Here is a 16,125-nt window from a genome sequence, read left to right as displayed (position 1 = left end):
CCGAAACGAAGCACTGCGATATCAACCACTGCTGCCGTGGGCTGCTGGCAACCACCAAGCGCCGACAAGCCAACACAACAGCATAACTCCCCTTGCTCACCAGCGCTGTTGATACTGCTAAGAATGCTGCTTACGGACTTTGATGAGAGTCAGGTACTTTCCGGTGTCAACACCTGCTTCAATCGTTCAAGCGGGGAAGTGAGGTAGTAACGGGTCCTTTCAGGTAGACATGTTGCAACTCGTGTGCAGCCTTACCCGCCTGTCGACGTGGGAGCTCAATTTTGTAGTACGCCATGACCGCCGAGGCCGAGAGGACGCGACGCAGCTAACTGACGGTTCATTTAGCTCTTTGGCTCTTAGGAGCCCACCGACGCGGAGGTTCCCCGATACGTTTCCTTCGTGCTTCTCCTGGAGGTGCGTCGAGCTGAAGCACTTGCTGCCATCGTTCGTTTCATGTAGCACCCACCTCCGGGCATTTTCTTGGTCGTTAGCTGGACTAAATGACTGTGATGTTCCTCACCTTACAACGAAACGATGTAGCACCCACCCAGTCTGCGCAGGATGCAAGCAGGCATGGTAACAGCAAGAGGGATAGTCCGTATTGCTTCCGGTCCAGGGCGTACGAAAGGCCGATCCAGAGAGTAAGCAAGACTCCTCCGCCGCTGTCTTGGACTCTCCGCTCACTCATTCCTTCATTTACCGGCTTCCATCAACACCGGTCCTACGCACCGTCCACGCTTCCGTTGCTCTCCGACAGCTCCATCAACATCCAATGCGTCCGCGCCAAGCTGCTGCACTCGTCGCTCTCGCCTGCCTGTTCGTAGCAGGGCATGTCAACGCTGTGGAGTCTGCCGCCGTGCACGATGTCGACGACCTATTGATCTCGGATGTCATCTGCGCTCCTGGTTCCGAGTGGGACTGCGCTGACCGCCGTTTGATAACGGAGAGCACTCCTGAATCGTCCAGTCCACCGACCACGTCCCGGCCACCGAGTACTTCGCGGCCACCGACCACGTCGCGACCACCGACCACGTCGCGGCCACCTAGCACGTCGCGGCCACCAAGCACGTCGCGGCCACCGAGCACGTCACGCCCACCGAGCACGTCGAGGCCACCTAGCACTTCGCGGCCACCTAGCACTTCGCGACCACCGAGCACGTCCAGACCTCCGAGCACGTCCAGGCCACCGACCTCCTCGCCGCCACGAACGAGCTCTCCTCCTGGAACCCGCCACCCCAGCACCCCAGCACCGGGACACCATCGCGAAGAGACCCACGCACCGGAAACCCACCACCCGGGGACCGAACCTCCTCGCACGCAGCACCCCACAACAGAGCCGCTGCACACCCGCCACCCCAGCACCCCAGCGCCTGAGCACCATCGTGAAGATACGCGCGCACCGGAAACACGTCACCCAAGGACGGAACCTCCTCATACTCACCGTCCGAGCACCCGAGCTCCTGGGCCTGGTCACCACGAAACTAACGCGCCAGAAACTCGCCGCCCGAGAACGGAGCCTCCGAGCAGCCACCACCACCACCTGAGAACCGAGGCACATCGTACGCGCCACCCTGGGACGGAGCCACCCAAGACTCACCGTCCGAGTACCCATCCACCCCTGACTGTGGCTCCATAGATTGCGTGTTGATTGATCCGTAGGAGGGGCTATCGTGCATTTTGAATCTGTTTACTTTGAATATTTTAATTCGGTTTGACGGTATTTCGTGTCTGCGTTATGATCCCTTCTAGACCATGACGTTGATTATCTCGAGTCGGGATGACTGAAGAGCCTCATGAGCCATGTTCTGCTGGTAGTTCATACCTATATTCCACGGCAAGTTGAAGTGGCTGAACTCTGCACACGGATTGGGTGGCTAAAACATCTGTGTTTCAACCAATCGTAGACAGTCTCACCAATGGCCAACTGACACCCGCTCGTTCATTCGAGGTACTGTACTTGTCCACCACAATGCTACATGCACACGTCCTGCGTGGCTCTTCGCGCGCCGTGCGTCGCTGCCGCAGCGCGCGGCCGGCCTTTTCCCATCGCGACTTCTTTAGTGAGTCCGGCGACTGGCTCGGCATCAATGGTGAGTACGTCTCCATGCGCGGCCTGGCCATCGCCCGCCGCGTGCTCAACGGCATGCCCGAGTTCGTGCGCTACAGCCGCGCCAAGCCGCGCGTGTTCGTGTCGGGCGCGTCCGACGAGGTGCGCAGCTCCATGTTCGTGCTGTCGCAGTTCCCGATGCGCACGCGCGTAAAGCTGCCCGAGTTCGTGCGCGGCGCAGAGCGGGCGGCCGACACAGTTCTGCAGAGACTCTACGCGCAGGACCGCAGCGAGACCAGGCAGTTCCTGGAGCACCTGGCCACGCCCGAGAGCCTCAAGGCACTGCTGCACAAGCCCCTCAGCCCTCACTGGAGGGGGGGAGAGCAAGCAGGGGCGGGCAGTGCTGGAGCAGCTCAATGTCAACGTCGCGGCGCTGGAAGCTGTCGAGTATTCCAGGGAGAGGGTGGAAGAGGAGGTCAAGGCTGAGTGGCTCACGCTGCGCATGCATTTCGACGTCACGGAGCATCTGCTGGTCTCCCCGAGGGCGGAAATGGCATCGAGGACCGGCGCGCGATCAACACGCAATTTGCATGGACGTTCGAGGCCGACGTCACAAACCCGGACGAGCTGGAGTGGGGCATCGTGGAGGCCACGCCGTTCCAGGAGAAGCCGGCGGTGCTCACACCCAGCGCAGCGCAGAAGGAGGAGAAGGAGTGACGTGGCCTAGGCTGCTGTCGTATTTCTAGTGTAGCTGCCGGCGTTCAAGACAATAGAGAACTAGTATCGGGTTTGACCCTGATGTCCGCTCCTGCGGCTTGTCCAACGTTTAGTGCTCGACGAGCAGCGGAGGCCTGGGGAAACCCAACAAAGATAAAAAGGAGGTGTTGTTGCCATGCGCAACCTGCAAGTGGTAACTCGATTGACGTCGGTGAATTACCTCACGATACCACTGGTACCAGTGGTAATTCACCGACTTACTTACCGCGGAGTGCAGAGCTCTAGTACCAGGGCGCAGGCGCGCAATGCAAACACTCACCAAGGGATTGCCATGGCTATGTTGTATTGGATTTTGGTCACCTCTGCTCTTATTGTCACCTCTGTTCTTATTGCATCCACGTATGCGACGGTAAACCACCTCGAGCAAAGCACCGAGCCCACACGGAGGGACTTCCATTTCCGAGGCCGACGACTACGCTGCTGATACTAGGCGACACGCTGGACTTTGTCAAGAATAATGACGTGTCCCACGACTGGATGTCGAGTTTAGTGCAAGAGTTCGATGGAGAGCCGTTCTGCTCCTGGACGCCCGGACATTCTGGTCATTTCAACGCCCGAACCGTTCGAGGATGCGACCAAGCGACAGTTCGACGCGTTTGTCAAGGGCAAGTACCTCCATGAAATGTTCTACAATCTTTTCGGCAATACTCTCACCATTCTGATGGCGATGTGTGGCAGTTCCAATGCAAAATCGTCGCGAAGCTGTTCAGCGCGCCGGTGCTGCGAGTCTATGACCTCGACGATCCAGAAGCATGGTCGTACCTTGCACAGTTTGTTTGACAATGCTACAGACTCGGGCGAGAATTTCGATCTATTTCGCCTTATAGTCGATTCGTGGTGGAGTCGTTTGCTGAGATCGGGTTCGGTACCCATCTGGGCTAAGTTAGAGCAGAAAGAGTAGCCTTGTCTGACCTCGACGCGTAGCAAGAGCAATCGTGTCTGACCTTCACCAAGTTAGAGCAAAAAGCGTACTCGTGCATACACTGAAGCCGAATGATAGGACGGAATTGCCGTTGGTGAAGACCATCCGTTTGAAAAGGAATTTGACATCGCTGAAGAAATGACGGCGAAGCGTTCTCGGTGCCGGCTTGATTCTGGAAGCTGCAACGACTTCTGGAGGTGGGTAGCGAAGGCCAGCTCCAGCGAGCTATCAATGTTATCGACTCGGCGGTGCTCACGTTTATCTCCGAGACAATTGCTAGTCGCGAGAAACGCACGGATCCAGAACATTGTGTCGCTCGTGTTGGATTCAAGTGACTTGAAAGGCGAAGCAGACCCTCAGTTGCTCTGCTCCATAACCATCGCAGCAATTATCGCAGGGCGTGACACGATGTCGGAGACTCCTGGTTGGGTTATCTACACCCATAGCCAGCACCCCGAGGCGGAGAACTGCATTCGAATAAAAATATTCGAGAAAATCCCACGACTAGCACACGACATGCCATACTTCCCAACAATGGATGAGGTGCAACCGTTCACGTACCTCCAGGCCGTCATCAAGGACAGGAGGGGCAACGAACAGGATCCTGAGACTGGCAAGTTGCACATTTATGTTGGCATAAATCTAGCCATGCTCGAGATGAAGACCGTGTTGACGGGAATGCTAAGTCAATTCTACATCGTTGTCCAGCCTTACCATACGTTCGGTCTCTGGCGTTGCCGACGAAGGAGATTGAATGGGTCGCGCTATCCTCTGTTCCTGCCTAAGTGTGTTTGATGTGGCGTAATGCGTATGGCAACAACACCTGCGGAGGCCCGATCATAAGTTGTGTGAGCAGCTTTATCAAAATACAAGTACTGCGTAGTAGCAAAACTCTAAGCAAGCGTGGCTAGTGCGTTGTCTTTCATTTAGCATCCCCTAGGCCTGTTGCCGGTTGTGGATACTTTCATCGAACCAGGGCTATGCATGTAGTACATAGTAGGGCAGGCTCAAAACCAAAACCAAAACTTGAAATACACAAAGTAAGCATAGATTCCAATGCACGATAGACCCTCCTACGGATCAATCAACACGCAATCTATGGAGCCACAGTCAGGGGTGGATGGGTACTCGGACGGTGAGTCTTGGGTGGCTCCGTCCCAGGGTGGCGCGTACGAGGTGCCTCGGTTCTCAGGTGGTGGTGGTGGCTACTCGGAGGCTCCGTTCTCGGGCGGCGGGTTTCTGGCGCGTGAGTTTCGTGGTGACCAGGCCCAGGAGCTCGGGTGCTCGGACGGTGAGTATGAGGAGGTTCCGTCCTTGGGTGACGTGTTTCCGGTGCGCGCGTATCTTCACGATGGTGCTCAGGCCCTGGGGTGCTGGGGTGGCGGGTGTGCAGCGGCTCTGTTGTGGGGTGCTGCGTGCGAGGAGGTTCGGTCCCCGTGTGGTGGGTTTCCGGTGCGTGGGTCTCTTCGCGATGGTGTCCCGGTGCTGGGGTGCTGGGGTGGCGGGTTCCAGGAGGAGAGCTCGTTCGTGGCGGCGAGGAGGTCGGTGGCCTGGACGTGCTCGGAGGTCTGGACGTGCTCGGTGGGCGTGACGTGCTCGGTGGCCTCGATGAGCTCGTTGGCCTCGACGTGCTTGGTGGCCGCGACGTGCTAGGTGGCCGCGACGTGGTCGGTGGTCGCGACGTGGTCGGTGGCCTCGATGTGCTTGGTGGCCGGGACGTGCTAGGTGGCCGCGAAGTACTCGGTGGCCGGGACGTGGTCGGTGGACTGGACGATTCAGGAGTGCTCTCCGTTATCAAACGGCGGTCAGCGCAGTCCCACTCGGAACCAGGAGCGCAGATGACATCCGAGATCAATAGGTCGTCGACATCGTGCACGGCGGCAGACTCCACAGCGTTGACATGCCCGGCTACGAACAGGCAGGCGAGAGCGACGAGTGCAGCAGCTTGGCGCGGACGCATTGGATGTTGATGGAGCTGTCGGAGAGCAACGGAAGCGTGGACGGTGCGTAGGACCGGTGTTGATGGAAGCCGGTAAATGAAGGAATGAGTGAGCGGAGAGTCCAAGACAGCGGCGGAGGAGTCTTGCTTACTCTCTGGATCGGCCTTTCGTACGCCCTGGACCGGAAGCAATACGGACTATCCCTCTTGCTGTTACCATGCCTGCTTGCATCCTGCGCAGACTGGGTGGGTGCTACATCGTTTCGTTGTAAGGTGAGGAACATCACAGTCATTTAGTCCAGCTAACGACCAAGAAAATGCCCGGAGGGTGGGTGCTACATGAAACGAACGATGGCAGCAAGTGCTTCAGCTCGACGCACCTCCAGGAGAAGCACGAAGGAAACGTATCGGGGAACCTCCGCGTCGGTGGGCTCCTAAGAGCCAAAAGAGCTAAATGAACCGTCAGTTAGCTGCGTCGCGTCCTCTCGGCCTCGGCGGTCATGGCGTACTACAAAATTGAGCTCCCACGTCGACAGGCGGGTAAGGCTGCACACGAGTTGCAACATGTCTACCTGAAAGGACCCGTTACTACCTCACTTCCCCGCTTGAACGATTGAAGCAGGTGTTGACACCGGAAAGTACCTGACTCTCATCCGAAAGTCCGTCAGCAGCATTCTTAGCAGTATCAACAGCGCTGGTGAGCAAGGGGAGTTATGCTGTTGTGTTGGCTTGTCGGCGCTTGGTGGTTGCCAGCAGCCCTGACAACTGAGGGTTGATATCGCAGTGCTTCGTTTCGCCATAACGTCGCCGGCGAATTCGCTAGCTTTTAAAAACTGCGCGGCAAGAAGCGAAACGGTTGGCAAGCCTACGAATTATTCGAACCGACCAGGACCAGCGCAATCGTTGTTGAAGAGTGAGTAATGTGATATGAGCAGAGAACACGGTTGAGGACCTTGCCCGTCCGTTATTATATTCTACTGTATTCACAAGTAGGTTGGGTCTTCACTTGGTGTGCGACGTACTGTACCAGGATTTTTGTTTTTAGTATTTCAAGGACATTAATTAAAAGCAAAACATGGCTCAGAAACGTAAAAAAAGCAAAGCAAACAAACCCAAGCACCTTGAGTATTCCGCCAAGGATTCGCGGAACCTCGCAGCGGGCTGTATCAAAAGTCACAACTTAAACTGCTGTTCGCGAGCACCCCGCGCCGTTATTAATAATAGCTACAATTGGTATTACAGTAGCTTACGAAAGCACATGCTCAAGTTGCTGGTGGTAACACCCAACACAAACTCAGGCTTCAGATCGAGGAGATCGTTGCCCTTAGCAGTGCAACCTTGACTTCGGTCAATGCACTACCGGTATTCTCGACATCGAAGCGTCAACATCGTGACCTCCCTTCGAGAATGCAATCAAGACGCAGTTCGACAGTCGCAGTACAGACACATCGCAACAAAGTAGATAGTATCTTGCAGTTCTGTTCTGCCTTCAAAGCCAACAGCCGCTTGTACGATATATAGATATTCGCACCGCAGGTACCAGGATACCCTAGCAGTGAACTGCCCACCAGCATGCTGTTCTCCAGTTGCCCTTTTCCTTCAACGTGCGTTTCTAACCAGGCAAACTGGACGTTTGTATGATTCTATATTTCTAACGTTTCCGAAACAAACGTTTCTATACAGCATAGAAATCGGCACCACACTGCAACTCCATACACATCAAGCAGCGACCATGGCGACTGCGCCGCCTGCCTACGACGACGGCAGCTCCACCGAGAGCGAGTACTACTTCGACCCGGCGGAGGAGGCGGAGGAGCTCGCGGCCTACGCGTGGACGCACGCGCTGGACGCCTCGGCGTCTCCCAGCCAGCCAGAATCAGACAAAGTTAACGCCAAAATTACAATAAAACAGGAATTCAGCGCGGCGTCAGACGAATCCGACGAGATCGCGCTGCCCCAGGGTAGCGAGTGGAGCCACGGCGCCGTGTACGACGATGCCGTGGAGCGTGCGCTGGCCATGGCCAGCAGGTTCGAGCGGGAGATGAGCAACACACAGAGGGAGGAGGCCATGACGGCCGACACAATGAACGGCTACGAGCAGGAACAGGAACAGGAGCAGGTGAAGGCAGAGCCGGAGAGGAAGACGCTGGTGCGCACGCTGAGTAGTAGCGGGGAGGTGGAGAGGAAGAAGGTGAAGGTGAAGTCGAGAATTGTGTCTCTTAAGAGCGTGAAGGCCACGACGCCGCCGGCTTCGGTGACGAACTCGGTGGTTGTGGGGCTCAGACGACCGCCGACGAAGCTTGTCGGTGCGCCGAGTGAGTTGGAGAGGGGCCTGTCGGTGGCTCGGCCGCAGTGGAGAGCCACGAGCAGCCAGTCGTCGTCGAGTCAGAAGGCGAGTCCGACCTTCGGCAAGTCGCTGCAAGCGAAGAAAAGGGAGAAGGTTATGGGAGTGCCAGTCGAAAAGAGCTCGTCGTCGTCGGTGTGTGGGAAGGAGACAGAGAAAGTGTCTTTGAGTCGTCGGATTGAACACAGTAAGACCTCGCCACGACGCCGTAGCAGATCTCCATCAAGACGTCGAGCGGAGGGTTCAAGTCGGACTGACCGGAGCAAATCTCTAGCAGGTAGATCCCCTCGGAGCCGACAGCGCGAGGAAAACCGATGGAGATCGAGATCGTCTTATCGATCAGCGACTTCTGCGAGTCCACGGCATCGCGGTATTGACAGCCCATCGAGATCACCATACCAGTACGACTCGGAAACGCGAAGCAGTGGCAGGGAAGAGCGCTCTCGTAGCCCGCCGCGGGTTGTGCGATACAAGAGCAGGAGTAGAAGTCGTAGCCGGGATCGTGGGCGATATGATCATCATGAGGGGTCTCGACAAATTCAGCAAGGTAGTGTTGGTGGAAGGTCTTCCCGGCATGATTCCCCCAAAACCGATTTGGATGCGCGTTATCCGTGCCACAGGGAACCTTCTACAAGTCGCGGAACCCAGAACACGACAATTACAAAGCATCCGGATGGGCATCACAACCAAGATCGTAATCGCGTACAAACGGCTAGAACTGCATGTGAGAAGGAAGTGCCAATTTCGTCAAAGCAAGGCCGTAACCAGACCAACAGTCGTTGCGACGTAAAAACCGGAGAAACACCTATTCGACGCGGCACCGAGCGTGGTGCTAGCAAACCGCGGTCTCATAAACCAGATCCACCTCGAACAAGACCAGGTTGCAAAGTTTTAGCTGAGCCCGCCGCTATTAAAACTACGAAAAGGAGCCCAAGAGAACCGCGCATTAAATCTCAACCAGTGGAGAGTCCCTCTCGACACAACACAAGAAAGAACCCTCCGACAATTTACCGTCGTTTTGACGATTTTGAGCGACAAGTGCACAAGCTGAAGCTTCGTGAAGCTGATTTGAACGAGCAAGAAGCCGCTCGGGCTCGTGATCCTACCGATTCGCGGTTTTTCGGTAATAGAAGGAGGGGTATAGCATCAGAAAAAGCTCGACTGGAAGCACAGGACTTTGAACGGTTTGAGAAGCTGTACGAATCGATGACAGTGTCGAAGGAAGAACTCAAGACGTACCAAACGAGGCGGGAGTTTGCATACCGTGTGGTATGCTATAAACGAAAGCAGGCAGCGTTGCAGGAAGAGCAAGAACAAACTGGTGTATTCCGGACACCGGAAGAAATTGCAGTGCAATGGCATCGACTGGACGAAGAACGGGAGCAGTTGATTCGAGAAAATGGTGAGCTGTTCCACAATGTAATGATGGGCCAGCATGAGCCGAGTCGGACTCACCAACTGTGCAGCGAGCCAAACGATCCAGGAAACGCAGGCAAACGTCCACGGAGCTTGGATGTTCGCATGCGACAACATTTTCTGAAGCGGATTAAAAAAGGCTTAAGTGATGCTCACCAACAGCTCGATGCTTCAAGTTCGCGTGTAGTTGTCGGCGCTTCGCTGCAATTTCGGACTGGTGGCAAACCGCTTCCTCCTCAACCGAGCAATACGCCATGGTTCCTGAAAGGCTGAGTAGTGCCAAGACACCATGAATCTCGTGCCAACATGTATTTCAATGTTAAAATTGAGCGCATCGTCTCCGATTACCGTGTCGGCACTACACAATCCACGAAAAATACGCCAGAATGCCCAGCTTAGAGCGCGCTGTGGTTCTCCTTGGCACTGCTAGCCTTCACCAGTGCGTCGAGTTCCTGGATAATCGAACGCACGATAATCTCAGCGGGCTTTTCTTTTGCAAAACCAGGGGACTGGCCCGACCACAGCGACGAGAAGGCCGTGTCTCCCTTCTCCTCTGCAGCCTTCTTGAGCGCACCGAGAGGAGCCCCGGCTGTCGGGAACTCCGGTGCCACAGCACACATGGGTCCAAGGTCCCGCATGATACGCGTCACGAATCCTCGCGCTGGTCGACCCGAGAAAATGTTCGTGATGGCCGTCTCCACGGCCTCTTCCCCGGTTGCAGTTGCAGCCCGCTTCAACATCTTCCGGTGCAACGCCGACGTCTTAGTTTCATCGGCGAGCAGGAAAACGGTGCCTAGTTGCACTGCAGCCGCGCCAAGAGCACTAGCAGCCAGAACACCTCGAGCATCGCCGATTCCACCGGTTGCAATCACCGGAAGCTTCACGGCGTCCACGATCTGCGGGACCAACGACATCGCCCCTGTTTGTCTTGGGAAGTCCATGGAGCTGTTGCGGTACTGCTCACCAGTAGTGCCTGGAGCATCTACTCCCGGTAGGAAGACAGCTCGGTGGCCACCGGCCTCGATTCCCTGAGCAATAACAGCGTCGCACCCCCTCTCCTCGAGCCACACAGCTTCGCGCACAGTGGTGGCGGATGAGATGACGAATGCTCCGGTGTCTTTCACGCCTTGCAGCATGTGCGGAGCCGGCAGTCCGAAGTGGAAGCTGACGACCTCCGGTTTGAGCTCTCGCACCAGCTCGAGACTCGTCTCGTCAAATGGCATCCGCTGCGCCCCTGAGCGCTCAGGTGGGCTAAGTCTACTCCGTACTCTCGGTAGTACGGAGCAAGGAGGTCTTGCCACAGCTTGCCTGCCTTTGGGTTGGCAGCGGGGAGCGAGTGGCAGAAAAGTTGAGGTTGATCGGTGCCGTTGTAGCGGATCGGAAGCGCTGCACGTGCTCGCGCACAGCGTCCGGTGTTAGTAAAGCACATGGGATAGCTCCAAGGCCACCACCACGGGCCACCGCAATGGCGAGGTCGCTGGCTTGTGCTCCGGCCATCGGAGACTGGAACAGAGGCACACGCAGCCCCAGTCGCTGAATGATTCGGAGGTCGCGCCACGCCATGGTGTCGATTCCTTGGTTGGTATTTGACAGCAGCTTCGTGCTTGCCACCCGGTGGAATTGAAAGTGGAGGCACATCATATCGCAGGGTTCGGCGCTTTGATGAGTGACCAAGCGAGATCCTGATTCGCTCAAGATTTGCACGACAGCGACCATGTCAGCGTTCTTTCCTTCGCTGATCGCCTGTGCAGTTAGTTTGGATCGCTCCTGAAAACCCAAAATGGGCGTATCAAATGTGATGCAAGAAAAGGAACAGCGAATTTGGTCGTACCAGATTTTTGCATCCTGAAACCAAATTGCGCAGATCAAATCTTGCCCCGCACTGACTCGATGGTACCTATCGGAATCCTTCTTCTCGCCGCCAGCCAGCGCCGCCAAGCTTCAAGACGCAGACAGACGTTCAGGGAAAGCCTAGGCAGGCGACAGCGCCGCCTGCGTGATCACCGAGTGGCTCAAATGGCCCCACATGTCTGGTTTCGCGACGCTCTTCGGTTCTGGCGATGATCCAGCACTCACTACACGACTCGCAAAATGCAGAGTGGGGCGGGTTCTACCAGAAGCTATGAGCTGCTTACAAGTTGTACGGTGCACGCTGCGTGGTAGACTCCGCTTTTGCTGATTACACCTTCCTCATTAAATCAAGCCAGAACTATTTAGGAGCTGCGTCATCTGCTTCAGATGCGGGAGTGTTATGTAGGCATCCTCAGCGCGACAAGCCGTAGAGTGGGGAATGCGAGCTTTCCAAAGCTCTTTTCCAAGGCTAAAAGACCGACTAGACTACGAGGAGCGAGGGGAAAGACGGTTTATCCTCGATGCATGTGTATCTGTCGAGCTAGATTAGTCGGTATTAATCAGTTGCGCTCTGTCTATATGCCAAACTTCAATCAGGATCCGCTAAATCTGATGTAAACTATACAATCTCCCCCTTGATTAGCTTGTGTTGTTCTCGTTATCCCACCAACGCAGTCGTTATCAACTCAAAGAGCCGATTGCTTCTCTCGCGGTCGTCCACTCGATCTTGTTCGCGCTGGCGGTGTTCTTCCTCGCGCCAACGCTGCTGCTGTTCGCGATCGACTCCTCTCTTGCGCTGGTCCTCCAACATCACGAAACGCGCCATCGAAAGCAGATCGTCGCCATGGTTGCCGTTATGCTCCTGGTCTTGACGGGGAAGCACCAGTGGACGTCCTACAGTAGCAACAGCAAGCGAGAGCCTTAGATACATCTTCTACGTCGTCAGCATACTCGAAAAGCTTGGCAGCGTCTTCTTCACTGTCACCTCCTCTTGCCAGGTAACGGCATGCCTTGTTGGGAGTCTACTTGTGGCTGGGAGGGCGGTATATGCTGTCTGAGCGGACTAGTAGTCGTTGGAAGGAGATGCTCTTGTGAGCTGGGCCTCTCGCCGAAACTCTCGGACCCCGAGTCGGAGGGGAGATTCATGGGCGTTCTTCTTGTCTCGGCGCATGAATGACTCGCGATGCATGTCTTTGGAGCATATAACGATGTACCATTCTGTCGTGGGTGGCAACCACCCCTAACAGATTTCCCTCGACAGGTCAAATTGGTACGAAAACGCAGCTGCTCCTGAACCGTCTTTGCTCGATTTGGTACTCCCAAAATGCGATTTGAGTTTTCAGGAGTCGCCCAGTGTTATGGGGCAAATTTACTACCTGTATTGAAATGACGGCTTACAGAGCCGACTGCAGCCTTGTTCTAGTCGGATAAATGGCTGAGCCCCCCCCCCCCCCAATGAGACGGCTTGCGGTGCCGTCATTGTAGAGTTGAAGCAGACTTGGCCCCGCTCACCTTTCTTGCCGCTAGGTGTAGTGGGCCTACTTTGGCTCACTACTTTAGCTTACACGTCGCGCTACGTGTATGAGGAAGCGTAGGAGTTTATTAATAATTTGAATTAATTATATTTGAGTCCACAAGTATAATATAAATCAAATAAAACACCAAATAGCTAGTTTAAGGTAAAATGAGAACTGTATTGTTTGTAAATTGATCTTCCTCCTAAATCTGTTAAAACTGTTTATCATCTATGAAAGGGGTTGACAGCGGCTGGATGTCAGAGCCCCGCCAATATGCACGTCTCTTAATGGTAGAAAGATGCTGTTTTCTACCAATAGGATCATTGGGTAGGTGTGGACCACTCATTGTGGTGGCCCACTTCAATGTATCCATTGGTGTATCTTACACCAAGGTGAGGAAGTATCTAAAACTTTTAACAGATATCTTATCTGTTAAAATCACAAGTGGCTTGTAGTCACTTGTGCGTGTAACCACGTTACACCATCCCCCCTTAAGGTTAGACGCGCGGGGTCCCTGCACATCAATCTTCTGAATTGACCATTCGTCAATTCTCCGCGTTTGGAGAAGAAACCCGTGCTCATTCAACGATGAGCGCGCCCCAGAAGAAGAACCCGAAGGCGGTGGAGAGTCATCTTTCCATCGATGACTACTTCGAGCACCAGAAGGCGAAGTATGGCGACGTCGTCGACCTCGACGACGACGATGAAGACATGGAGGACGAGAAGGACTCGTCCCCAAAGCGCAGAGACTCAGTGTCGAGCGAATTGCTCGACCCCCACGCCAAGAACGTTCGCCCGCGTGAAGGCGACGAATCGGACGCTTCGAGTTCGAAGCGTTCGCGTACTGAGAGCGATACCCCACTCGCTTCCGCTGGGGCTCTCTGTACTCCGCGCGCTGCTGCTGCAGCGCGTGATGTCAAAGCTCAAGGCTCTCCGCGCGCTGCGCCCGCATCGCGCGATCCGTGGATGCCGTCCGCGTCCGAGATCTCGGACCGGTATGGGAACTCGGTACCTCTGAATGAGGTGCCGTTATACGTATGCAGCGCCATCAAATATGACGCCGTGGCTGCCGAGCTGCACTTTGATGCGGAAACGCATCAAAGGCGCGATTACTACATCGGACTCTTCCATGAGCTCCGATGGTTTCCAAGCAAGAAGACATCTTCTCGCAGCAAAGTGCCCGAGTGACAGGCACTTTGTCAAAGTTGGAATGCTTTTGTTGAGAGCTTCAACAAGAAGCCGAATGCTTACCGTGATCGGATTAAGCAAGCGCGTGATCGCTTCGAGAGGTACTCGAAGCGTGGAAAGTTGGAGCAACTCCACGTTGCTGCGGAGGAGGCTAATGTGCCGTGCGCAGTGCCCGAGGGCTTTCAGTGCGCGAAGTGCTTCCCAGGCGCGGTCGGCTTGAGCGACCGCGACCTGAACGGGTACAAGTCGTTCCGTGTGCCCGAGAGTCTCAAAGAGCTCCGTGCTAAATTCTTAGCACGTGAGGGTTCGGGCGCTAGCGATGACCGCAGCGCTCGCACTACTTCCGCTGCGCCAGCGCGTAGTGCTCCTCGTACGCCCTCACCATTTCCGGAACGTCCTCCAGCAAGACGTTCCGCGGTTCCCATGTATCTTGATGGGGGAATAAATCCTCTCCAACGAATACGAAAACGAGCCCCTTGAGGGTTCGTTTTCGGGATACTATGGTCAACAATCCGCTCAACAATCCAGCGGGTTGAGCCGCGGGCGTCACGGATCGGCGGTGGCGGGGGTGGGAACACGCCCCGGGTATGGTCAGCCCCGGGCTGATCAGTACGCTTCTCTCCATGACCGAGTGACCGCCGTGGAGCGTCTGCAGGGCGCTGAGTTCGCCGCCCTGAAGCAGGAGTTGGCGAACCAGAAGGCCCAAGTCGCGGCGGTCTCGCAGACCGCCTCGAATATCCAGGTCGAGCTGGGGACCCAGATGAAGGGGTTGCTCCAGCGCGTCCGCGCGCTGGAGGAGAGGCTGCTCGTCGCCGAGGCCAAGTCCTCCGCTTCTGCCTCGGCTCCTGCCGAGGCTTCGGGTCAGCCGAGCTAGATGGCTCGTGCTGCAGGTATGGCTTCAGCCGTCCGACGTAAAAGGTCGGATGGAGGCGCATGCTAGACGGTATGTCTAGCGTGTATGCGTTGCTGTGCCGTGCCAACACAGTGAACGGCCCGATGAAGCGCGGAGCAAGCTTGCTTGCTCCGAAATCCGAAACTGCATGTTTAGGCAGGTTTTGTGTAGCTAACAAAACTAATGTACCAACTTTAAATTCATTTGTGTTGCCTCTGCCCACATTGTCTGCGTTCAGCTTCTGTTGATCAACAGAAGCTGCTATTGCATCCTGGACAAACCGAATTACGGCTTGTCTTTTGGTGATGAAATTGATTGCATCCGAGCTGAAGTCATTCAGCTCGTTCTCTGCTAGAGACCCGGCCTCTGCGTGGTTCTTTGCGGTGTCTGCGCCCTGCGCAGACCCGTGGTCTTTGTCCTTGTTGGTGGAGGAGTCTGCGCCCTGCGCAGACCCATGCGGTTTGTCCATTGTTGCAGCTGACACTGTGCAAGTGTCAGCGGTTTTCTGCGGCTGCTGTATTGCAGTCGTAGATCCTCCCTCACTTAAAGTGGGAGCCATCACTCCGAGTAAACTCGGTAGACGTGGATGCCGCATGGCATTCACGTAGAACGGTGTATGCCCGGTCGAGGCATGCACTGAGTTATTGATGGCAAACTTTGCCATCGATAAGCACTCGCTCCAGTATTGGAACGAGTGAGCGTAGCTCTTCAACATATCGACGAGCACGCGATTTACGCGCTCGGTTTGGCCGTCCGTCTGCGGATGATCCGCAGTCGACATGGAAAGCTGTCTCCCAAGAAGTGTAAACACTTCTTGCCACAGGTGCGCTGTGAAGCGCGGGTCTCTGTCCGACACGATGTCGGTCGGCATGCCATGGCGTTTGAACACCATGTCAAGGAACAGACGAGCCGTCTGCTTCGTAGTCGCTCCTGCCGGCGCCACAGCAAGATGTACCATCTTGCTGAAGCGGTCGACGAAGACCACAACACCAGTATTCCCTCCGTTGTCCGGGGGAAGACCAAGGATGAAGTCCAAAGACATGGACTTCCAACACTCCGACGGAGTCGGTAGTGATTGTAACGGAGCCTGCGCGAATGGTGCAGGCTTTACGCGTTGGCATACTTCGCAAGCACGAATGTACTTGCGCACCCACTTGTACTGGTGGTGCCAGTAGAAGTCACGCGTGAGAAGGAGGTATGCCTTCTCACGTCCGAGATGTCCCGCAGACGGG

The 16,125-nt window shown here is 55.6% G+C and overlaps 2 protein-coding genes across 2 annotated transcripts; one reads left to right on the top strand and one right to left on the bottom strand.

Moving 5' to 3' along the window:
* Positions 1-7,417: 7,417 nt before the first annotated feature.
* On the top strand, positions 7,418-8,286 carry IUM83_14774 (cAMP-dependent protein kinase type II regulatory subunit; the record flags this gene model as incomplete). Its single annotated transcript, XM_067939546.1, has 2 exons — positions 7,418-8,164; positions 8,242-8,286. The coding sequence occupies 2 exons, from the start codon at positions 7,418-7,420 to the stop codon at positions 8,284-8,286; spliced, it is 792 nt and encodes a 263-aa protein (XP_067787863.1).
* Positions 8,287-9,840: 1,554 nt separating this feature from the next.
* On the bottom strand, positions 9,841-10,668 carry IUM83_14773 (nitronate monooxygenase; the record flags this gene model as incomplete). Its single annotated transcript, XM_067939545.1, has 1 exon — positions 9,841-10,668. One exon carries the CDS (start codon positions 10,666-10,668, stop codon positions 9,841-9,843), a length of 828 nt encoding a protein of 275 aa, XP_067787852.1.
* Between the last annotated feature and the right edge of the window lie 5,457 nt (positions 10,669-16,125).

This window comes from Phytophthora cinnamomi (assembly GCF_018691715.1).
Source record: "Phytophthora cinnamomi strain GKB4 chromosome Unknown Contig56, whole genome shotgun sequence".
NCBI classification, from domain to species: domain Eukaryota; phylum Oomycota; class Peronosporomycetes; order Peronosporales; family Peronosporaceae; genus Phytophthora; species Phytophthora cinnamomi.
Note: the sequence above shows the minus strand (reverse complement) of the source record. Positions and strands in the feature narration are given on the sequence as shown.